The sequence below is a fragment of the Hemitrygon akajei genome, chromosome 27, assembly GCF_048418815.1.
Source record: "Hemitrygon akajei chromosome 27, sHemAka1.3, whole genome shotgun sequence".
Classification (NCBI taxonomy): Eukaryota; Metazoa; Chordata; class Chondrichthyes; order Myliobatiformes; family Dasyatidae; genus Hemitrygon; species Hemitrygon akajei.
This window is the reverse complement of record NC_133150.1, coordinates 10,243,583-10,268,642: the sequence shown is the minus strand read 5'-3', so window position 1 is coordinate 10,268,642 and position 25,060 is coordinate 10,243,583. Positions and strand designations below refer to the sequence as shown.

The following is a 25,060-nucleotide window of genomic DNA, read 5'->3' as shown; positions in this document are numbered from 1 at the left end:
TGAGGAAGATAAAATAAAAACATTTTGAACAGGTTAATTAATAGGAAAATTTTAAAGGGGAATAAACTAAAAGCTGGCAAACGGGATTAGCTTGGATGGGCATCTAAGTTGGTAAATACAGGTTGGATCAAAGGGTCTGTACTTGTAATGTGTTACTCTGTAAACCATACTTCACATTCAGTCTCTGATGGCAGAAAAATAGCCTAGGCACAGGCAGGCAGAAAGCAATTTAAGAATTGATTCAGTCATTTGTATCAAATTGTGTATATCATAAGAGTTAAGAGCTGGTGAAAACATTATTGTATTATTCAAGGCGTAATTAAATGTAAGGAAATGTCTGCAACACATTTAGGTAGATGGTCTCCAGCACATGTGTACATTTATATTTTGTTTATTTCCAGATTTGAACATCATTAGCTAGGCTAGCATTTTATTGTCCATGTAAATGAAAAGACTCCAAATGCTGGAATTCTGAAATGAAACAGAAAATACCAGAAGAGATTCAATTTGTGGAAGCAAATTTTGGTCACAGTGTATCAACATCAGCGGGAAACACTAAAGCATAAGAGTCAGTCAGAAACTAAAGTAAGAAATTAAGAGTCAAACAAAAATGTTTTTCTTTTATCTTCCTCTGGCTCCTTCAACTTCTTTATGAGAAGCATTGCTTGGAAGAGGAATAACAATGAATTGGAATCAAACCACGTGTTTGATTTGTAAATTTAATCGGTAACTTGAAATCAAACAAATGCCAATGCTGAAAACTGCAGAAGTTGGCCAAGAATTTTGGAATGCAAGCGTTAACTCTGGCTCTCTCTCGCAGAGACTGCCCGACCTCCCGAACATTTTGCTTTAATTTCCGATCGGCAGCGTCCGCATTTTCCGGACTCCCGTTTCCCGCGCATGCGCGCTCCCACCCTCGGGCGCCGGGGCTGATGGGAGTCTCACTTCCAATATGGCTGAAGATCCCGGAGGGTTGTATTTTATTCACCCAACGGTTTTCTTTTTTCTTTCCGTTTTTCCTGTTGGCTTTGCAACATGGAAGGACTCTCGATAGCGTGTTTCGGTTCTGTGTCGTCGCCGCCGCCACCATGCCAAAGAAAGGGAACAGAAAACGGCTGAAATACCGGGGAAACATTTCTTCTGAAGCAGGTAAAAGGAAAGTGAATTGAATCAACGCGGCAGCGCAGCCTAACTGCGAGTCGCTCCCCTTTCTTGATTGGTTCTTTCTGTCGTAAGAGGCATCCGATTGGCTTGTAGACCTGTCACTCTCAGAGTTGAGCCGTTCATCGTTAGTTCGCCCATTTATCATTAAACACAGGTCAGTTTTTGACCTGACAGAATGGCTGTGAATGGACTATTAAATGTTCTATCGATAGACGCTCGTGACAGTCGCATTCCGATCTTAATCGTTATTGTAAATTGGGAGGATTGAACAACAAAAGGTCAGTTTGAATGGACTCACACCACGCCCATTTACCTGACTTTCCAGTAATACCTGAAGACACAAGAGACTACAGATGTTGGAATCTGGAACAAACACATACACCTGCTGAAAGAAGTTAGCGTGCCAAACACCATCTGCTAAAACAGAGGGTTCGTCAGTGTTTCGACTCGAGAGTATAAAGAGGAAAGAAACCAATCTGACAGGAGATGATCCGTTCCTTCCTCCATTAAGTAGAATGTTCGTGGATTGTTCTTTAAATATTATTTTTTACTTTTTTACTTGACTAAGCAGGTACTATTGGTCAGGTTATAAATAGGAAAACGTTTTGTATTTAATAGGAAGGGGTTGTTAAATACAAACTTTTTATTATATATAGTCTGACGAATATTATCTGCCATACTAGCACATGATGTTTTCTACAGAACATGGGTTTTAAAAGAAGGTTTACTGGGACATGTTAACTTTTTTGTAATACTATAAGATATAGGAATGAATTAGGCCATTTGGCCCATCGAGTCTGCACCACCATTTCATCATGGCTAATCCATTTTTTCTCCGAGCCCCAATCTCCTTCCCCCGCCCCCCAATCCCTTCATTCCCTGCTCAATCAAGAATCTAATGACCTCTGCCTTAAAGGTGCATAACACTTGGCCTCCACAAAAAATTCTACAGGTTCACCACTCGCTGGCTAAAGGAATTTCTCCTCAACCCCATTCTGAAAGGACGTCCCTCTATTTTGAGGCTGTGTCCGCTGGTCTTAGACATTCCCACCATAGTAAACATCCTCTCCACATCCACTCTATCAAGGCCTTTCACCATTCGATAGGTTTCAATTAGGTCACCCCTCATTCTTCTGAATTCCAGTGAATACAGACCCAGAGCCATCAAATGCTCTTCATATGACAAGCTGTTTAATCCTGAAATCATTTTTGTGAACCTCCCTTGAACCCTCTCTAGTTTCAGCACTTCCATTTTAAGGGGCTCAAAACTGCTCACAGTACTCCGTGAGGCTTCACTAGTGCTTTATAAAGTCTCAACATTGCATTCTTGCTTTTTTATTCTAGTCCTCTTGAAATGAATGCTAACATCGCATTTGCCTTCCTCACCAAAGACACAACCTGCAAATTAACCTTTAGGGAATCCTACTCAAGGACTCCCAAATCCCTTTGCACCGTAGATTTTGGTATTTTCTCTCCATTTAGAAAACTGTTTAATTTCTTAAGTGCACAATTGTGCACTTACCAATGATATTCCATATACTATTTCTTAGTCCATTGCCCTAATGTATCGAAGTCCTTCTGTAGCCTCCCTATTTCCTCAAAATTATCTGCCCCTCCACCTATCTTCTTATCATTTGCATACTTTGCAACTTAGCCATCAATTCCATCATCCAAATCATTGACATATATTTAAGAATCAGTCCCAACATAGAACCCTGTGGAACACCACTAGGCACCAGCAGCCAACCAGAAAAGGCTCCCTTTATTCCCACTCTTTGCCTCCTGCCAATCAGCCACTGCTTTATCCAACTAGAATCATTCCTGTAATACCATGGGCTTGTATCTTGTTAAGCAGCCTCTTGTGTGGCACCTTGTCAAGGGCCTTCTGAAAATCAGGTACATAACATCAACCGATTCTCCTTTTGTCTATCCTATTTGTTATTTCTTCAAAGAATTCCAACAGATTTGTCAGGCAAGATTTTCCCTTGAAACTATGCTGACTATGGTATACCCGGAAAGCACATCCTTAACAACTAACTCCAATATCTTCCTAACCACTGAGGTCAGACTAACTGGTTTGTAATTTCCTTTATTCTGTCTGTCTCTCTCACTCCCTTCTTGAAGAGTGGCATGACATTTGTAATTTTCCAGTCTTCTGGAACCATTCCTGAATCTAGTGATTCTTGAAAGATCATTACTAATGCCTCCACAATCTCTTCAGCCACCTCTTTCAGAATCCTGGTGTGTACACCATCTGGTCCAGGTGACTTATCTACCTTCAGATCTTTCAGTTTCCCCACAGACTTCTCTTTAGTAATGTTAATTTCACACACTTGATGACCCCTGACTCCTGGAACTCCCACCATACCGTTAGTGTCTTCCATAGTGAAGACTGATGCAAAATACTTATTCTGTTTGTCTGCCATGTCCTTGTTCCCCATTTCTGCATCTCCAGCATCATTTTCCAGTGGTCTGATATCCACACTTGCCTCTTTTACACTTTATGTATCTGAAGAAATTTTTGGTATCCTCTGTAATAGTATTAGCTAGCTTACTTTTGTATTCCATCTTTACCTTAATGACTTTTTAAATTGCCTTCTGTTGGTATTTAAAAGCTTCCCAATCCTCTAATTGCCATCAATTATGCCCTCTCTTTGAATTTTATCTTGGCTTTGACTATTCCTGTTAGCCATGGTTGTGTCATCTTGCCGTTTAGAATACTTTTTCCTCTTTGGGCTGTATATATTCTGTGCCTTCCAAGTTGCTTCCAAAAATTCCAGCCATTGCATCTCTGCCGTTATCCCTGCTATTGTCCTTTTCCAATCAATCCTGGCCAACTCCTCTCTCATGCTTCTGTAGTTCCCTTTACTCCTCTGAAGTACTGATACATCTGACTTTAGCTTCTCATTCTCAGAGTGAATTTGGTCATATTATGATCTTTTATCCCCTCAGGGTACTTTTACCTTAAGCTCGCTAATCAATTCTGGTTTATTGCTCAACCCCAAATCCAGAATAGTTGATCTTTCGTGGGCTCAACCACGAGCTGCTCTAAAAAATCATCTCGTAGACATTTTTAGAAATTTCCTCTCTTGGAATCTCGCGTCAACCTGATTTTCCGAATCTACCTGCATATTGAAATTTCCCTGTGACTATATAGCATTGTCCTTTGGCATGCATTTTCTATCTCCTGTTGTAACTTGTAGACTATATCCTTACTACTGTTTGGTGGTCTGTATATAATTCCCATTAGGGTCTTTTTACCCTTGCATTAGCTCTATCCACAATGATTCAACACCTTCCGAACCTATGTCATCTCTTTCTCATGATTTAATTTCACTTTTTATCAACAGAGTCCCCTCTGCCTTGCTGCCTATCCTTTTGATACAATGTGTATCCTTGGACATAAAGTTCCCAGCTATAATCTTCTTTCAGCCATGACTCAGTGATGTCTACAACAAATACTTTGCAATCTGTAACTGTGCTACAAGTTCATCGATCTTAATTCATATACTGCAGGCATTCAAATATATCACCTTTAGTCCTGTAGCCTATTTCTTTAGTCTCCTGAGAATGTAGAGGCGGTGGTCTGTTTTCTTGGCCATGACATCTATGTAGTTGGGCTGGAATAGGCTGTTGGTGATGTTCATTCCTAGAAACTTGAAGCTGTCAACCTCTGATAAGAGCATGCTTTTGCGATGTGGAGCATCTAGTCGGTTGGACGACGAACCCATACTTATTTTTTTTAAAAACTTCTGCAGGCTCCAAATTGGATTTGATATTCCTACCATATGCCGTGAAATTTGTTGATTTGTGGCAGCAGTACATTGCAATACATAAAAAAATTATAGAGATAAAAGAAAATATGGTGAAGTAGTGTTGATGGGTTCACTGTCCATTTAGAAATCTAATAGTAGAGGGGTAGAAGCTGTTCCTAAAACATTGAGTGTTTATCTACATTAACAGGCAGCACTGGAGTTCAAGATTAAACCTGGATTGCTTGAGCTGTCACACAGCAGCTCTGCCTACACACTGCCCACAATTAAATTCCCTTTCTCTGTTTTTGCTCTACCAATTAGATTTTTTAATGGACCTGTTCTCTTGTGCATCTCTGGATAATATTTCAAATAGGAATACAGTTAAGGAAAATAGGGGCTTAAAATGCTGGCACAGCCATTGGTCAGTTATGGAAAACTAGCATTGCAGATTTTCTGCTGTATTAATTTCAGTTCAATTTCATTGGAGTGTTGGCACTGCCTGGTAATAGTTCAATATGCCAAATAATACTGTAGTAGTTCTATCAGTCTGAAGATGCTGTATGAATAGAATTTGGGTAGCCTTAGGTTGATCATACACGCCTAGGTAGAAGAAAATAGCACAATGTAGGTGGTACGAAAAGCGAAATGTTAAGATCTGTTGTTTATTAACTTCTGATATTCTACTTGACAAGCTTGGATGAGGGCTCCTAGTGTCGTGGTTTCTTGTGCCCCACAAATGACCAAGAGACGCAGAAGATTCTTCAAGAAGGGTTAAACTTTAATTTGCAAATCAAAGCTGAGACAGTCATTGAGCTAGTCGCTGATTGCCCCCTGATCCTCGGACCCAGCAATTTTTATAGCAATCTCCTGGTCCAGTTGCATTAGCATATGTAATCGATCTATAGTTGCGTATTACACGTACATCATGTCCCTATTGTTTCTACCCATTGACTTAATCATGTTCTAATCTACATCTCTTTAGCTGCCTCTCATTAACATACCATTGTCTTCTACATTTTTAGGATTCATGCATAGCAGATAGCAAACTCAGAACTGACTTCATAGTTTTGGTAAATTTATACTTTTATACTCCAATATATCCCCCCTTTGAGACCTAGAGGGTCTCACACAGAGAAAGAAGACCAAGAGTCCGCGCACAAAAGCCCCCAATAAACTCAAGCACTTATTCCCAAATCTCGGGTTAAACTAAAATTTTCTGCGCCAAGACCTCAAAGTATTCTCTCCCTGTTACCCTGGGCCGCTGAGCCAAAAACCTGTCCCTCTGTATCTGAGACAGGGAAAAAGACTCAGAAGCCCTTACAATCTACTCCCACACTGTCGTTTTGCTCCTGTTCATCCTGCAGGTGTTGTAGGCTGTAACGATACATTTTCAGTGTTTCTTTTTCCACTAAGCTTGCTTCAGTAATTGCCACGAGTATTGGAAATTGTTTGGTTGCAGCACGCACTAAAAGAGATTTGAGACAAGGAAGAAAACAGCACAGCCCAAGCGCACAGCTCAACAATATAATACTGACAGTTATTGCTATTTTAGTCAGCCATGCTCCCCATCCTCCGAGTCTACTTTCTAACCAATCAAAGAACTGGTGTCTGAACCCTGCATTCTGTTTGACCATCGTCCGCAGATTCTTTAACTTATTCATTGCTCTGGTGAAAGACCCTTCTGGGCTAGTATTGTTCGGTATGAAAGTGCAGCATTGTTCTCCAAACATTACACACACACCCCCTTTTTCTGCCAAAAGCCAATCCAGTACCTGTCTGTTTTGCCACGCCACCCTGCTAGTTGCATCTAGCTGTTGCCCTAAGGCCTCCAGTGCATCATCGGTGTAGTTGATGAACCTCTGTTTTTGCTTACCCCTATTACGGGTATGATAGCTTCCCAGTGAGCATCTCATGCGGTGTCAGGCATGTTATTCGATTAGTTTGCATGGGTAACTCATCAATGCTAACGGTAAAGCATCGACCCAATTAAGTTTAGTGTCTGCACAAATTTTGTTTAGTTTGGCTTTCAGGGTTCCATTAATTCTCTCTACCATGCCCTGCGACTGAGGGTGGTATACACATCCAAATCTTTGCTTTATCCTCAGCGCCTGTAGTACCAGTTTGACCACTTTCTGGATAAAAGCTGAACCATTGTCTGAGCTAACTTCTGTAGGTATTCCAAACCTTGGGATCACTTCATTTGTCAGGAATTTTACCACTGTCTTTGCCCCTTGATCTCTTGAAGGTACCGCCTCCACCCATCTGCTAAATCGATCAATTACTACCAGCATGTATCTTTTCCCTCTCACTGTCTTTATCATGTCTATGTAATTGATCACTAGATGTTTAAATGGTCCTTCAGGTACAGGAATGTGACCTATTGGGGTTGTAATTCCCTTCCGAACATTATTCTGTGCGCATACCTCGCACTGTGACAAGACAAAATTCACTGAAGCCTGTAAGACAAAGTTCACTGAAGCCTGTAAATAAGGTGACCAAAAACCATCCTTCTTTATTTTCCTTATCACTTCCCCCCTTGCACAATGGTCCATCCCATGCACTTCTGAAATCAGAATCGTCAGTAGAGGGGTGGGTGCTACCAACAAACCGTCTTCCGTGCTCCACAAGCCTTCCGGGTTCTGTTTGGCCCCCCTTTTCTCCACATTGTCTGTTCTGCCGAAGTTGCCTTACCTTGTATTTCAATTAGGTCCTCTACGTCAGGTTCTGGAGTTAGGCTTACCTGGGGGGCAATGACAGCTGACATACACCCAGACGCTTTTCTGGCTGCCTTGTCCGCAGCTTGATTTCCCTTTGTTATTACATCATTTCCCTTTTTGTGTGCCTGGCATTTTACTATAGCCAATGCTTTGTTTCATTATGGCTTTTATTAAGTCTAGAATTTGCTGACAATGTTGTATGGGATCTCCATTACCTTTTTTAAAACCTCTCTGCTTCCACACTGCCCTGAACAAATGGCATACTCCATGAGCATATGCCGAATCAGTATAGATATCTACTTTCTCACCTTCCATCACTTCACACGCAGCTGTCAGGGCTTTGATTTCTGCTAGTTGGGCGGAACACGGTTGGGGACAGGACTCCATCCTAATAATCTTATAGCTCGACTGATCCTGCTGCACCACTGAGAACCCTGCGTGATTTCCATCATAATCCCTATAACATCTACGAACAGAACCTTTTTATCTATATCCTTTAGTGGTTCTGACCGTAAATCTGCTCTCAATTTGGCAAATGCCATCGTCTTCCCTACACAATCATGGGGTTCTCCTTCATAGTCTAAAGGGACAAAATCGGCTATATTACTGGTAGTGCATCGCTGTATAGTTATGTTAGGAAATGTCAATAGCATCTGATACGCTGCTATCCTGGCTGGCGTCAGCACAAATTTCCCTCTTTCCAGCAATTCTGCTACTTTGTGGTGTGTGTACAGAGTCACAGGATAGCCCAGGGTTACCGATGATGCCTTTTCATATGCATAGTACAGCGCTGCCAATCCCTGATAACAGGGTGGGTATCCCTGAGCCACCTCATCTAGTCTTGTACTGTAGTATGCTATCGGCTGCTTTGCTTTTCCTGTGCCTGTCTCTTGTGTTAGAACCGCTGTGACATAACCCTCCTGTCGGTTGGATACATACAAATAAAAAACCTTCTCGTAGTCAGGCAAAGCTAATGCTGGTGCTGACTGCAATTCCTGCTTAATAGTACTGAAAGCTATCTCCGCCTCTCCATTCCACTGTAAGCCGTTCTTCAAATTTGTATGTCCTGCTTCTTTCATTATCTTTCTCAAAGGTGCCACATTCTCAGCATATTCTCCTATCCAATCTGAGCTGTACCCTGCCATTCCCAAAAACATCATCATCTGCCCTACAGTCTGGGGTTTGGGGGCCTTAGTTATTGCCTCAATCTGATCTGGTGCTATCGCCTTCACTCCCTTGGATATTACCCTGCCTAAGTATTCCACTTGCTGCGTGCAAAATTGCAGTTTCTTTTTGGATACTTTATGTCCTCCATGTCCTTTATGTCCTCTGCTAGCTTCTCTAACAGAGTTATAGTGTCCTGCTCACACTGTTCCTCGCTGTGGGAGCAAATCAACAGGTCATCCACATACTGTAACAATGTACTTTCCAATGGCATGCCCTCTAGGTCTGCCTTCAATACCTGATTAAAAATGTGTGGTGAATGTTTAAATCCTTGCGGCATTCTGGTATAGGTATACTGAGCACCTCTGTAAGTAAATGCAAACAAATACTGACACTGATCGGCTAGAGGAATGCTGAAGAAAGCCGAACACAAATCAATCACTGAAAAGTAACTTGCTTCTGGTGGAACATTAGTCAAAAGCGTGTGTGGGTTGGGAACTACCGCTGGCCAGTCCTCTACCACATCATTTACCGCTCGCAAGTCATGCACCAATCTCCACTTAGATTTATCTGCTTTTAAGACCGGCAGCAACGGGGTATTGCATGGACTGTTTGTTCTTTTAAGCACTCCTATTTCAAGCAACCCCTGCACTGTCGATGCTATTCCCTCTTCTGCTTCTGGTCTTAGAGGGTATTGTGATCTCCTGGGTGGAATTGTTCCCCTTTTTAGCTTTATTTCCACCGGACTAGCTGTTTTTATTTTCCCTACGTCCGTGTCATGCTGTGACCACAGAATAGACAGCAATTCATCTAACCTTTTATCTTTCTGCTGGCCTCTTTCCTTTCCCAGCAAGGGCAAGTGTGGTTGGGGAGTTATTTCGACCTCTCTCACTGTCCCTACCATATCTACACTTACCATTATTTTAATACAATTGTTGTCTTCTGATATCCACACCTCTGGCGTGATTTTCCTCCACGCTGTTACAGTTTCAGCACTCTTAAGTCTTTAGACTGATATCCCTTGTTTACCAACAACGTTACGTGGGGCGCAGCCTCCAGTATCCTGTACCATTTTTCTAAAAAGGTGTTCCACTTAACTTGTAAAGCTGCCCCTTGCTTTCCAATTATCACAGCCTCCCCTTCCAGGTGCTGTTGGGTACATACCTCCAGGTGCCATCTCTCCTCTAACTCCCTGTTCTGAGTCTCGTCAAAAATCACTGTACAATGTAGCTCAGATTTGGGCATTACAGCCCTGGGTAATATAGCCTGCACGCCCTTTTTCCATTTTCCCAGGTTTCCTGAATCTGATCTGCGATGTCTCCTATCCAAAAGACATTAGCCTTTGTGTCTTTTCGCACTATCAATTGAGCCCCTGCTCTTTCCACACTCAGCCCATTTCTGGTGCATTCTAATTTTAATTCCAATTTCAATAAGGCATCTCTGCCTAACAAATTAATCGGAGTTCCTTTAAATACTAGCACCGGCAAAGCAATTTCTTTATTTCCCATTCTCAACCGCACTGGAGCCGTGCACTGTGTCAACTGTGTTTTCCCCGAGAACCCTACCGTCTTAATAAACTTTCCTGACATGGGAAGGTGAAGGGCATACTGTGGCTGTACGCAAGTGTACGTGGCTCCAGAATCTATCATCATTGGTGTCAGTTGCCCTTCTAACATAACCTGAACAATGGGTTCCTCATCTGCCTCCCTTGTTATCATTGGGTAATGTCCCTTCCCACTCAAGTTCTCGGGGCACCCCTAATACCTCGCATAGGGGTTCACAGGTCTGCTTGGGCCTGTGGGCGCTGGTCCTTGGCTAAACTTTAGTTCCCTTCTTATCGGTTCCTGCTGGTGTGTGACAGGCCATAGTACAAATGGACAATCTCTTTTCATGTGACCTGGCTGGATTACATTCCCAGCACAATCTCTGTACCTTTCTTTCCCACTGTTTCCTCACTGGTCCCCTTTGCCCATAGCTCCTCTGTCCCCCTCCTTGGGACTTCCAGTCTTGTCTGGGCTGTTTGAATTTAGTCTGTTCCTGATAGGGCATTTGTGGGAATGCTCCCTCAAAGACAATTATTGGCATGGGGTTTTCCAGCCCTTGTCTTACAGTATGATCGGTCCCTCCATATAGCAGTGCTTTGTCCAGTTCGATGGCTGTACTCGAACTGGTGGTTGCTGGCAGCATCTTTTTGTTTTTCTCTTTTTCCTTTTTGAGTTCTTCGAGCTGTATTTGTATTAACTTTCTTTGCACCTCTTCCTGCTGCTCAGCCAACCTTCGTTTGTCTTTCCGGTATTTTTCAACCGCATGGACTACATGGTCGCTAAATTCTTGTGGGGTCATTGACGTCAGCCCAACCACTTCCTCCAGTTTGGATTTTACTTGTGGAGGCATTGCATCCAAAATGCTATGTCAGAACAGTGAGGACATAAATAAGCTATTCTCCACCTCTTGCTCAGTCTCCAGTCTCCACCCTTTCATCTGGTTTTCTACGTAGGCTGCTGGGTTTTCAGTGTCTCCCAGTGGATCCCCTTTTAAGGCTTTGGGGTCCACTTTAGGTGGATAAAGCTTTCTGAGGGCCTGCCATACCCTCTGCCTCACTCCGTCAAACCCATCTCCATCAGTTCTTGGGTCGTTCGAGTTTACTATGCCAGCCATTTCCATTAGTTCGTTAAATTTGGAGGTTCCCATCAACCTTATCAACAGTGCCTTCAAATCTCCCATAGCCAATAATCGTCCCGCTGTTTCTTCTTCAAAGGCTCTAATCCATTTCCCTGCTCCTTCATGTAAATTGGGCAGTGTTTTTCAGCCCTTCTAGGTCCTGGGATCCCCAAGGGATATACTGCACTTGTCCTGATCCTTTAACAACGGCATCATTCTCCCTCCTTCTTCCCACCTGCCCTGGCTCTTCTCCTTACCTGACTCCCCATCTGTCTCAGGGTATGTCTTTACTGCCTCCCACACAAATGTCTCCCGGGTCCTCTTCTTCCCTCGGTCTCCCTGTGGAGTCCTTTCTTTTTGTCTTGATTCAATACTTGGTTGGCCCCTAGAGTATTTTTCGCATCTCTCCTGGCAATCCCCTCTCAGTAACTTATCTAGCTCTCTCTCTACTTCCGCAAGTCACTCCCCTACTGCCTCCTTCTCCTCTTCTAGGTTTCTGCCTCCTATCTCTTCCCCACAAATTCTCGTATCCTTTCTCTTTCCACTTAACTCTTGCTCCTCCAATGAGTCACCTTCTCTTTCTTCCTGTCCTGATGAGCCACTTTCTTTTCTAGTCTGTTTATTTCTATAGTATAACCGATACTCCTCATACTCCTTTACCTCTCTCAAGTATTTCATCCGTTCAATCTCTTCTCCCATTTCTCTCTGTACCTTTCTATCTTTATCCTTTCTGCCTGTATCTCCTTCCATATCGCCGCTTTTTCCTTCTTGTGTTGTTTTTTTTCCTCCTCATTATCCCAAACCTGTACTTCTCCCTGCATGTTTACTGTTCCCGTCAGCAGGGGGCACTGCTTAGGGGTTCCTTCCTTATTATAGGGAGGGGGTTTTTCTGTTTCTTTCGCATCCGGGTACGGAACTGAAGCCAGCTTCTCACCGTACCCTTCTCTCTCTCTAACAGGCTGTTTCTCCAACACCTTAGTGTTTTCCTCGCTTGTAATCAATATTCTACCTGTCCTCCTCAGCCTTTCTCACTCCGTTCTGAAGAGTTTTAGCACTTCCATTTCTCATTCTCTTTTTTGCCCTCTTCTTAGATTTATCTTTTGGTTTGTAATTTTTAATTAGTCCCTCCATTTCTTCGCAAACTTACAACAAACGTTCCTTCTCTTGGCCACTTTGTGACCAGGTTTTTGGTTCTTTTTTCCCATTTTTATGAAGTTTTTGTGATCTCATTTTTAATTAACGGGAATTTTTTGCTCAGAATCTCTACTGCTGTTCCTTTACCTGTCATGTTATTCTCTCTTTTTAACTGTGAATCTATTTCAGAGATTCACAGTTTGTTTACTGGATAATATTATTTACTCTAATTCTACACCTAGTCCTAGTCTAACACCACGTGGACTTTTTCTTAACTAAACTTACTCTAGTTCTACGCCTAGTCTTATTTTCCTTTCCCTGCCCGTTCAGCCCTTCGTTTCATACGAAGCGGTACCCACAGGGATTTACCAACACCACGTGGACTTTTTCTTAACGTCTTATTAACTTATTTGTACTTACCCTCACTGCAGTGTTCTTGATAAATCCTCTGAGCCTCCTCTGTTAACCCCCAATTCTGCCAGATTCTTTGGACCGGAGAGACCCTTCGGCAGTGGTTCCACACTTCTGAGACTCCAAGACCTCCCCAAAGCCAACAGAATTCTTAGTCCAAATTGTCGCAAAAAGCGCTTACCTTTTGTTTGGGTGCACCCTTAATTCTGTTAGCCTTGTGGGGGTCCCTAGAGGACTGGGAAGCGTCCCCAATCTGCCGTTTCCTTTCCGCAGGTCTCTTTCCGGTCCTGCCGCGGTCGCCAATTTTGTCGTGGTTTCTCATGACCAAGAGACACAGAAGATTCTTCAAGAAGGGTTAAACTTTAATTTGCAAATCAAAGCTGAGACAGTCATTGAGCTAGTCACTGATTGCCCCCTGATCCTCGGACCCAGCAATTTTTATAGCAATCTCCTGGTCCAGTTGCATTAGCATATGTAATCGATCTATTGTCCCTATTGTTTCTACCTATTGACTTAATCATGTTCTAATCTACATCTCTTTAGCTGCCTCTCATTAACATACCATTGTCTTCTACATTTTTAGGATTCATGCATAGCAAATATCAAACTCAGAACTGACCAATGTTCTAATCTGCATCTCTTAGCTACCTCTCATTAACACACCATTGTCTTCTACATTTTTAGGATACGTGCATAGCAAATAGCAAACTCAGAACTGACTCCATAGTTTTGGTAAATTTATACTTTTATACTCCAATACTAGCTGCACTTAAAAAGTTCTCATCTGGTGGCACAAAGGATGTCTGTTTTTATTTTTCTTATTTTACAGATTTGCTTATCAGAGATTTAAAAATATTTAACTTTTTGTTTTTCAGTTACTGTGGCAGATTATGCCGATTCAGACCCAGCTATTGTGAAGACTGGTAGAGTAAAGAAAGCTGTGGCAAATGCAATTCAAAAAGAAGGTTTGCTCTGGAAATATTTTTTAAATTGATTAAGCTTTTCATGTATAGGTTTAGGTCTCCATCCATGAACTTTACTGCTGATTGTTACATTTCCATCTTCTGTTTAAGGCAGGGATCTGAATGAGGTTTATTATCATTATCCCATAATGTAAAATTTGTTGTTTTGTGGCAGCAGTATTGTGCAAAAACATAAAACTACTATAAAGACAAAATAAACAATGTAATAAAAAGAAATAATGAGGTAGTTTTCATGGACCATTCAGAATTACAATGGTAGAGGGAAAGAAGCTGTTTCTAAATCATTGAGTATGGATCTTCACACTCCTGTTCCACCTCCCCTATGGTAGGAACAAGAAGAAGACATAACCCAGATGGTGAGAGTCTTTACTGATGGATGTCACCTTCTTGGGGCACCACCTCTTCCCTTGATGGCGGGAAGGGTTGTGCCTGTGATGGGAGCTGGCTGAGCCTCTTGTGATTTTGTTCATTGGAATCTCTGTACCAGGCTGTGATACAATTAGTCCGAATGCTCTCCACCATACATCTGTGGAAATCTGCACGAGGTTTGGGTGACATACCAAATGGTCTTGCTGATGTTGAGTTTGATATTTTTGTGACATTCCTTAACCTGCCGATCTATCTTACTCCTGTACACTTCTTTGTCGCCATCTGAGATTTTGCCAAAAGCAGTGGTGTCATATGCAAATTTATAGATGGCACTTGAGCTGTGCTTAGCAACACAGTTAGGAATGTAGAGAGAGTAGAGCAATAGGCTAAAATGCATCTTTGAAGTGCACCTGTCTTTGCACATGCATGTATAACCATAAGTATTCAGTGTACTCTTCTTGCAAAGGATTAACTCATGACTGTTCACAGCCTAGAAAGAAGCAACCTGTATTAATATAGGGATTTTAGTGATTTTACAGTACAGTGTGCATTTCATTGAATGAAGTACTTCTGAAATGTCAGAGATTAGTGATAAGTAAGAAAAAAACTGTGTTAAACAATTTCGGCAGAGTGAATTAAATCAGCTGCATGGTTTTTAATGATCTAGAGTCAGAAAGGTACAACACTAAATCAGGCTTCCATCTACTGAGTCCATTAAGATCATTTTCATTAATTTTTTTTTGCCACAATATGTTTGTTTGCGTTTTAATACAGCTTTTACCTTCCTTTACTACTTATATTATTCAGAAAATACAGAAGTTGCTGTATTAACACAACAAACAAGACAGTACAAACAAAAAAATGCTACTCCTATTTCAACAAGTGGTAATCTGCATATAAAAATGTGTAAAATTTAACAGGTATTTATAATACAATTCAAAAATCAATAAATAATATAAATTTTCTACAAGTTTGGAAACTGCATTGTCTATAGCAGGTAATACTCTTTTAATCTTCTGTTAAGCCCAAATCCTTGACATAGTAAATAAAGGGTCTCCATATATTCTGAAATATCTGCTGTTTAGACCTTAATATATAGGTTATTCTTTCCAATGGGAGACTTCATACCATCTGCCTTATCCATTGAGTAGTGTTTGGTCTATGAGTACTTTTCCATAATTGTGCAATACATTTTTTAGCATGAAGTATCATTAATTTTACATCAGTCCCATTTTCTGTTCTTCCCATGCTTTCATCAAATATCCCCAGATTGTATCACTCACCCACCCACTAGGAGCAATATGCAGTGGTCATTTAAAGGGCTAACTTGTTCCTACTTTGAATTATAGTATGAGATCTTTTGTATTTATCTGTGACAATTTGCCAGTCTTTGGGCCAGATTTAAATCTTGTAATTGTGACCATCTTATTCAAGTGAGGCTGCTGTAGCATGCTATTGATTGATCACTAACAAACCACTTAACATTGTTTTCAATTGATGTTGTGAATTGATTGTTGTAAGAATGATTTGTTCTTCCCATCTATACTTTTTCCATTCAAGTGTTATGAACAAACAGAAAGTTTAGGAATGGGGCATGATTGGTATGGATGTGTAATAGTATTTAAATGTTTGCCATTATATAAAGCTGCTTTTCCTTAACATTGTTAAAACAATTCTACTGCCAATTTCTTTGGGCTTCCCTCCTTCTCCTGCCCCACAACAATTGAGGCCAAAATGTACAGAGATAGGCTTTTCAGTTTTGGACATCATTTGAAAGCCAAGGTCTTTGACCAACAGTAGAATGACTGTGCCATCCTTGAACTCACCACTAGTTATTTCTAGTCTTTTCATGACACTGTCGAAATTTGCCAGTGTAAATTTTACCTTACCTTGGTCAGCGTCAAAGACCAAAGTCCAGTTTTGTTGTTTTGCGACTGCAATGCATTGCAATACCTAATAATAAAAGCTAAAAATTACTATAATAAGTATATACATCTATAAAAGAAGAAAAAATAAATAGTGCAAAAAGAAAGGGGGGAAATACTGAGTTCATTGACCATTCAGGAATAAGATGATGGAGGGAAAGAAGCTGTTTCTGAAACATTGTATGTGTGCTTTCAGGTTCCCGTACCTCTTCAAAGTTTAAGGTACCGTAGATTCCGGACTACAGAGCGCACCTGATTAAAAGCCGCTGGCTCTAATTTTAGAAATAAAATCAATTTTTTACTTGTAAAGGCCGCACCGGATTTTCGGCTGCAGGTGTCCCACGTTGTAATATGAGATATTTACACAGAAAGATATTACACGTGAGGATTTTTTAACTTTTAATTAAATCCATATGGTAACAAAAACAAATACATATTGCAAATGCTTTTTTTCGAACCGTGCCCGTAACGCGGCAACTTTTAAATATACGTTGCGTATACTTCTTTACTGAACAACATTCCAATATCTCCTAACGACTGGTAAAAAATATATATACTGCAGCCTACCAGGAAAAGTTATTGATCGCCTTTAACTTAAAAGCAGCGTTTTGGCTCCGCCGCTCCCCCCCTCCTTTCCGTTTATCGCAAACCGGTATCCCACAAGACGCGGCGAAACCGGGTGTGACGTCATAGCATCCCGCGATGTAGTACAGAAAACAAATATAGTTAAAACTCTTCTAACTTTAACTAGAAAATGAATTACTAAGCGAAAATATTATAAACTAAATAACTGCCATAAAGGCAGCACAATGCTTTTCTTCGAATGTTTTCCATGTTGATGAGGGTGAGTACAAATGACTGATTTACAATAATTTAATTGTGAAAGTGCGCTTGATTTATCGTACAATTTCATTGGACCTCTGTGAACTACTCATCAATTTTATTGGTCTACTGTTACGAGGCAAAATGTTTACGAGGCGGCATGAAAAAAAAATAATGCATTAGCCGCTTCGTATTAAAGGCCGCAAAGTTCAAAGCAGTTCAAAATGTGGGAAAAAAGTAGCGGCTTAAAATCCGGAATTTACGGTAAATATATGTCACCATATACAACCCAGAGATTTATTTTCTTGTGAGCATGCTCAGTAAATCCACGGTAGAATAATAACCATAATAGAATCAATGAAAGACCGCCAACTTGGGCTTTCAACCAGTGTGCAAAAGACAAACTGTGCAAATACAAAAAGAAAGAAATAATAATAGATAAATAAGAAATAAATATCAAGAATATGAGATAGAGAGTTCTTGAAAGGGAGTCCATAGGATATTGGAACAATTCAGTGGTGGGACTAGTGAAGTTATCCCTAATGGTTGAGGGGTAATGTTCCTGAACCTGATGGTGCGAGTCCTGAGGTTATACCTTCCTAATGGAAGCAGCAAGAAGAGAGCATGACGTGGGTGGTGGGTGTACCTGATGCTGGATGCTGCTTTCCTGCACCAATGCTTCATATAGATGTGTTCAGTGTGGAAAGAGCTTTTACCCATGGTGGACTAGGTACACACTTTTGTAGGATTTTCCGTTTAAAGGCATTGGTGTTTCCATACCAGGCTATGATCCAGCCAGTCAATATACTTCCCACCACACATTTTTGAAGTTCACAAACTTAAAAAAGTAGAGACATTGCCATGCTTTCTTTGTAATTGCACTTGTGTGTTGGCCCCAGGACAGCTCCTCTGAAATAACACCATTGACTTTAAAATTGCTGACCCTTTGCACCTCAGATCCTCCGATGAGGACTGGCTCATGCAGTTCTAAAGTCAATGATCAGCTCCTTGGTGTTGATGACATTAAGAGGTGGTTGTGGCACTCAGCCAGATTTTCAGTCTCCTTCCTAAATGCTGATTCGGTCTATGACAGTGATGTTGTAAACAAACTTGAATATGGCTTTGGAACTGTGCTTAGCCACGCAGTTAGAAGTGTAAAGTGAGTAGAGCAATGGGCTAAGCACACTGCCTTCTGGTGGACCTTTGCTGGTGGAGATTGTGGAGCAGATGTTGCCAATCCAACAAGTGGTGTCTGCAAGTGAGGAAAACAAGGATCCAATTTCACAAGAAGGTATTGAGGCTAAGATCTTGAAGCTTATTGATTAGTTTTGAGGGGATGATGGTATTAAAAGCCAGGCTATAGTCAATTAAAGAGCATCCTTTGGATGGATATCACCTTTTTGAGGTATCACCTTTTGAAGATATCTTGGAGCTGAGAAGGCTAATGCCCATGATGGAGCTGCCTGAGTTTACAACTTTCTGCACACAAAATGCTGGAGGAACTCAGTAGACCAGGCAGCATCTTATAGTTGTTGTTTTGGGCGGAGACCCTTCAGCAAGGCACTCTTTTCCATAGATGCTTCCTGGCCTTCTGAGTTCCTCAGAACTGTGTGTGTTGCTTGGATTTCTAGCATTTGTAGATTTCTTCTTGTTTACAACTTTCTGCAGCTTTTTCAGATCCTGTGCAGTGGCACCTCCATACCAGACAGTGATGCAACAAGTTAGAATGCTCTCTATGTTACATCTGCAGAAATTTGTGGTGTTTTTAGTGGCATACCAATTCTCCTCAAACTCCTAATGCAACGTAGCTGCTGCATCTTTAATTGCATCAATACTTTGGGTCTAGGTTAGATCCTTAGAGATATTGACAACCAGGAACTCAAAAAAGTGCTCACCCTTTTCACTTCTAATCCCGTGATGACAACTGAAGTGTGTTCCCTCGTCTTCCCCTTCCTGAAGTCCACAATCAATTCATTCATCTTACAGATGTTGAGTGCAAGGTTGTTGGTGCAACACTATTCAAGCAGTTGATCTATCTTGCTCCTGTATGCCTCTTCATTACCATCCGAAATTCTGCCAACAATAGTTGTGCCATCAGCAAATTTATAGATGCCTTTTGAGTTGTGCAATCATGGATTTAGAGAGAGTAGAGCTTGGCACCCATCTTTGAGGTGTGCCAATATTGATTGTCAGTGAGGAGTAAATGTTATTTCCAGTCCACACAGGCGGTGGTCTCCCGGTGAGGAAGTGAAGTATCCAGTTGCAGGGGGAGGTACAGAGGCCCAGGATTTGGAGCTTGTTGATTAGAACTGAGGGTATGATTGTGTTAAATGCTGAGCTGTAGTTAATAAACAGCAGCCTGATGTAGGTAATGCTATTGTCTAGGTGATCCAAGGACAAGTGGACAGCCAGTTCGATTACATCTGCTGTAGTCGCATTGTGACGATAGACAAGTTGCACTCTGCCCAAGTCCTTGCTTAGGCAGGAGTTGATTCTAGCCATGACCAACCTCTCAAAGCACTTCATCACAGCACACAGCACAGCACCACTGATAGATAGATAGATAGATAGATACTTTATTCATCCCCATGGGGAAATTCAACTTTTTTCCAATGTCCCATACACTTGTTGTAGCAAAACTAATTACATACAATACTTAACTCAGTAAAAAATATGATATGCATCTAAATCACTATCTCAAAAAGCATTAATAATAGCTTTTAAAAAGTTCTTAAGTCCTGGCGGTAGAATTGTAAAGCCTAATGGCATTGGGGAGTATTGACCTCTTCATCCTGTCTGAGGAGCATTGTATCGATAGTAACCTGTCGCTGAAACTGCTTCTCTGTCTCTGGATGGTGCTATGTAGAGGATGTTCAGAGTTATCCATAATTGACCGTAGCCTACTCAGCGCCCTTCGCTCAGCTACCAATGTTAAACTCTCCAGTACTTTGCCCACGACAGAGCCCGCCTTCCTTACCAGCTTATTAAGACGTGAGGCGTCCCTCTTCTTAATGCTTCCTCCCCAACACGCCACCACAAAGAAGAGGGCGCTCTCCACAACTGACCTATAGAACATCTTCAGCATCTCACTACAGACATTGAATGACGCCAACCTTCTTAGGAAGTACAGTCGACTCTGTGCCTTCCTGCACAAGGCATCTGTGTTGGCAGTCCAGTCTAGCTTCTCGTCTAACTGTACTCCCAGATACTTGTAGGTCTTAACCTGCTCCACACATTCTCCATTAATGATCACTGGCTCCATATGAGATGGTCGTTGAGGCAGCTCACCCTGCTCTGCTTGGGCACTAGTATGATTATCACTCTTTCAAAGCAGGAGGGAACCTCTGAATGTACTGACAGATTGAAGATGTCCTTGAACAGTCTAGCCAGTTGGTTGGCACAGGCTTTTTGAGCCCAAACATGTACTTCATCAGGGCCTGGCGCCTTGCGAGGGTTCACTCTTGAAAGATGTTCTGAAGCAGCTTCCTTTCAGAGATCACAAGGTTACCAAATGCTGCAGGGATTCACACAGGTGTAGTTTCATTCTTCCTTTCATAGCATGCATAAGAGTCTTTGAGCTCATTTGGGAGTGAAGCATCACAGCCAATCATGATGTTAGGGTTTGCTTTGTAGGAAGTTATGACCTCCAAACTCTCCCAGTACATCCGATTCTGTCTCTTAACTTCAATTGGAATTGCTTTTTTATCCTTAAGATAGCCTACCGTAGATCATACCTGGACAACTTGTATAGTTCTGGGTCACCGGTCCTGACTTGGCTTCCATAGCCGTCTGTACCAATGAGTTCCGCTAATTCACCACCCTCTAACTAAAGAAATTCCTCCTCGTTTCTGTTCCATAGGTATGTCCTTCGATTCTAAGGCCGTGCCCTCTGGTCCTAGACTCCCCCACTATAGGAAACATCCTCTCTACGTCCACTCTATCTAGACCTTTCAATGAGATACCTCATCCACCCCCCTCTTAAATTCAAGTACAGGCCTAATACCATCGAATGCTTCTCATATCCTTTCATTCCCGGAATCATTCTCTGGGCCCTTTCCAATGCCAGCACAACCTTTTTTAAATAAAGGGCTCACCATATTCCACATGTGGTCTGACTAATGCCTTTTAAAGCCTCACCATTGCATCCTTGTGTTTATAATTGAGTCCTCTTGAAATAACTATTAATATTGCATTTGCCTTCCTTACTATAGACTCAACCTGTAAATTAAATGTTAGGAAGTCCTGCAGTAGGGCTCCCAAGTCTCTTTGCACATCTAGTTTCAGAAAGACCATACAGTTTGTTACACTATATTCCATCTATCACCTCACTGCACATTCTCCTAATCTGTCAAAATCCTTCTGCAGACTACCTGTCCCTCCACCTATCTCTTTTTCCATCTGCAAACCTGGCTGTAAAGCCATCAATTTCCTGATCCAGATCATTGACATATAATGTGAAAAGAAATTATGCCTACACTGATCCTGTGGAACACCATGGTCATCGGCAACCAAACAGATGGAAGGTCTCTTTTATTCCGACTTGTGCCTCCCGTTAGTCCTCAGCCTCAGCCTCTGTCTTCCCAACCACTGAAGTCAGGCTAACTAGCCTATAGTTTCCTGTCCTTTGCTTCCCTCCCTCCTTTCCTAAAATTTGGAGTGGTATTTGCATTTTAATGATCTTCCAGAACCATTCTAGAATCTGGTAAGTCTTGAAAGATCACAACTAATGCCTCCACAATCTCTTCAGCTACCTCTTTCAGAACTCTAGGGTGTAGTCCCATCTGGTCCAGGTGACTGATCTGCCTTCAGCTTTTCAATCACCTTCTCCTTAGTAATAGCAACTACACTCACTTCTGCTCCCTGATACTCTCCTGTTTCTGGCATCCTGCTTGTGCCTTCCACAGTGAAGACTGACGCAAAATACTTGTTCATCAGGCCTGCACAACCATCATATCCACCTTGTCGGTCTCCCAAACACTTGTTCGTACTTACATAAATCAGACATTCATAATCTGGGATGGGCACAGTTGAGAAGTCCCTGGGATTTACTGGTTTTGATGATAAACTCTTAGTATCATAAATGTTAGGCTCTACGTATATTTAAGAATGAGCTTCAGATTTTCCAGCTAATTTGTGGATAAGACAGACAAAATTACAAAACAAGTGGCTAATTTATTAATTATATTGTTTTGCAAATTTCAGCCAGACCCTTGTTTCTGGGTGGTGGTGAAACTTTAGATAGAACACATTGTATATTTGTTAACAAAAACATTTCATATTGGTTAGTAATAGTTTGGTTTCTCCTGTTATATCCACTGCCTTCTGTTCTTCCTCAACTGTCAGTGATGTTTCTCGATGAGGATTAGAGTGGGATTTCTGTAATGGAGGAATGAGTGAAGCAATGGAGGCTGCTTTGCTCCTGCAGCTGGGCTGGGGAAATTGGCTGCCATTAGAAACAGAGAATTTGTGTGTGTGACAGCACTGATAGCCTAGCCAATAAAAGTTGCACAAGAAGCATATTATTGTGGATTCTTCAGTTTTGTTAGGGCCTTAAGTGTAACTGTAACCCTCAGGTTCAGCTAGCAGCTTAATCTAGGGGTAGACCGCCTCTGGCCTGGCCAAATCTTGTTTGGGTGGATGCTGTGCAATGTGTTCCCTTGTTACAAATCAGTACCACAAAATAACGAACAGTACACAATATGCGATTAAACAATTGAGCTTTATAATTCTTAATTAATCTATAGGGTTAGTAAAGAAACAAAAAAAGGAAAAGGGCCCATTCTCATGAAACAGTCTAATGTGCAACATTGGAGCTCATGGTTTTCCCGTCTGTTTGTTCTCTATCGATATTTTTTCTCCCCAGGTGTCGACTCCTGACCCCATTCCAAGTCCACTCCATCCTGCAGCCTACGACTTCCCCGTTCTGGCATCTTCTCTCTCCACCTTCCATTGAACCAAAGACTGCGGAACCTTCGCTTGGGCACACAAGAACGAAAACATCTCTCCTCATTGGCCAGTTCACATTCCAAAGCCCCCATTATCTCTAGTCATAACCCAAAAACTGCGCTACAGAGAAGCCATTACATTAGCAGGGAAACCTTTCCCAGGTCATTGCATTACCATGTTGTAGAAGTTTTTTTGTATACCATGAGTGAATATTTTAATTGTTTCATATTTAATCTTTGTCATCATTAGTGATGGCCCCATAATTTCAAATGTTGCCTGTAGGTTGAACCCAAGACTATGGGAACAGTATTTTGAATTGAAATATTCTGTTTTGCACATTTAATGCAGCAATACTACTTTAACATGGCCTTAATGCATTGTTGAAACATCATAGAATGTTTTCTAAAATATTTCAATATAAATTATTGTAATATCTTGGAATTACAGTCGGGTCTAATGTATTTGTAATGTTGTTTTAGTAAAATTGCTGTGTGGATTGGAGGCATCTCAAGTCCCTGCAGCAGAAGAAGCTCTTTCCTCTGTAGCTGGGGATCATTTGGACTGTGACAGTAGTGATGAAGTAGATGCTGATGGCCACTCAAATGAGTTGAAGGTCTCTAGGAAAAAGAAAAGTAAACGGCAGCAAGGTAAGATTTGCCTCCAAAATTATATATTTAAATTGAAAATGTTGAATATTTTCCAAAGAGTCCTTTGCATGATTTTTAAATGCATTTCAGGAATATGGATTAATTTAATAGATAGACCAGTTTTTTAAATTGTTGCAATAAAATTGCATGTTTGGAGATCAATGATGGTTCAACTCCTGATTCCTACACTTCCCTTAAACTCATTTCCCCATTTCCCACATTCCCATTAAACTAACCAGAGCCCCGTAAAACAAGTTATTATACATCTGTGCAGTGTCTCAATTAAAAAATTCAGTGCTTTGTGGTAATAATAGGATTAATAAACAGTTGGGAAAAACTGTCAGTCTAACTCCACCAAAATATTGTGTGTCGGATTATCTGGGTTTTGGTGCAGTTATTGCAGTGTTCATCTGGTTAAATAGTTCTTATGCTTGTATCACTAAAGTTGTGATATTCAAGTTCTGCATTTCTTTGGCAAACATTTGCTGTAAGTAAAGCAAGCGTGAGGTTTTTTTTCTAGTTCTATTGCCTTCCATTGTCAAGTTATCATTTTATTATGCTCAGTTATTAACAACCAACTTAACCAGTTTCTCCAAATCCCAAATGTTCCAAAGGATGTCACTATTACAGAGTGATGAGATTGGGAAGATATGAATGGTGCATCACACAATCAGTTTGTGCTTCTGGTATAATTGAAGATCTCAGTATTGAATTCTCCTGTCGTAACATTTAATGTTATAACTTTTAAAAATAAAGTGTGTGAAGTAGTTTCCCTATCCGTTACATTTGTCCAACATTTGAATCACCAGCCTTGATTTTGTTATACTTCAGGAAAATACAAATGAAAGGAGTAATCTTTCAATGTGTGACCAAAGCATCTAACTACTACGTGCCTAACAATCGCAATTGATAGTTTTGAATTACAGTTACAATAGCAACTAATTCCTGAGTTAACTAAAATGGAATTTATTTTATTGTTATAGCAAAAAAAAATGCATTTTACCATCCAAATGTATAAATTAAATTTGTCATAATGAACTGTTTTTTTCCTTCTTTTCCAGTGGAGGATGCAGAGGACTGTGGAGAAGAATACCCTATAGATATTTGGTTATTCCTGTCATCTTACATACGTCCTGAAGATATTGTTAAATTTGCTCTGATTTGTAAAAGTGCTTGGGCTGTAACCTGTACAGCTGCTTTTTGGACCAGATTGTACAAAAGGTGAGTTTATTTTTGAGTACTTTTTTTATTCTATATATATTGCTAGCTACAAGTGTTAATTCAGAAGCTGATTTTTGTAGATGCAGCAATAGGTGTGAAGATTCCCTTTTTTAATGGAACTTGCACGTTAACTATTCTGTG

General features: G+C 41.0%; 1 protein-coding gene across 1 annotated transcript in view; it reads left to right on the top strand.

Annotated features, from left to right (window-relative positions):
* The first annotated feature begins 926 nt into the window (after nucleotides 1-926).
* Nucleotides 927-25,060, top strand: part of tmem183a (transmembrane protein 183A) — a 40,987-nt gene continuing 16,853 nt past the window's right edge. The window contains exons 1-4 of the mRNA XM_073030362.1: nucleotides 927-1,149; nucleotides 13,882-13,971; nucleotides 23,531-23,698; nucleotides 24,760-24,919. Of these exons, the coding sequence (XP_072886463.1) occupies nucleotides 933-1,149; nucleotides 13,882-13,971; nucleotides 23,531-23,698; nucleotides 24,760-24,919 (635 nt within the window). The 5' untranslated portion in view covers nucleotides 927-932. The remainder of the gene's footprint in view (nucleotides 1,150-13,881; nucleotides 13,972-23,530; nucleotides 23,699-24,759; nucleotides 24,920-25,060) is intronic.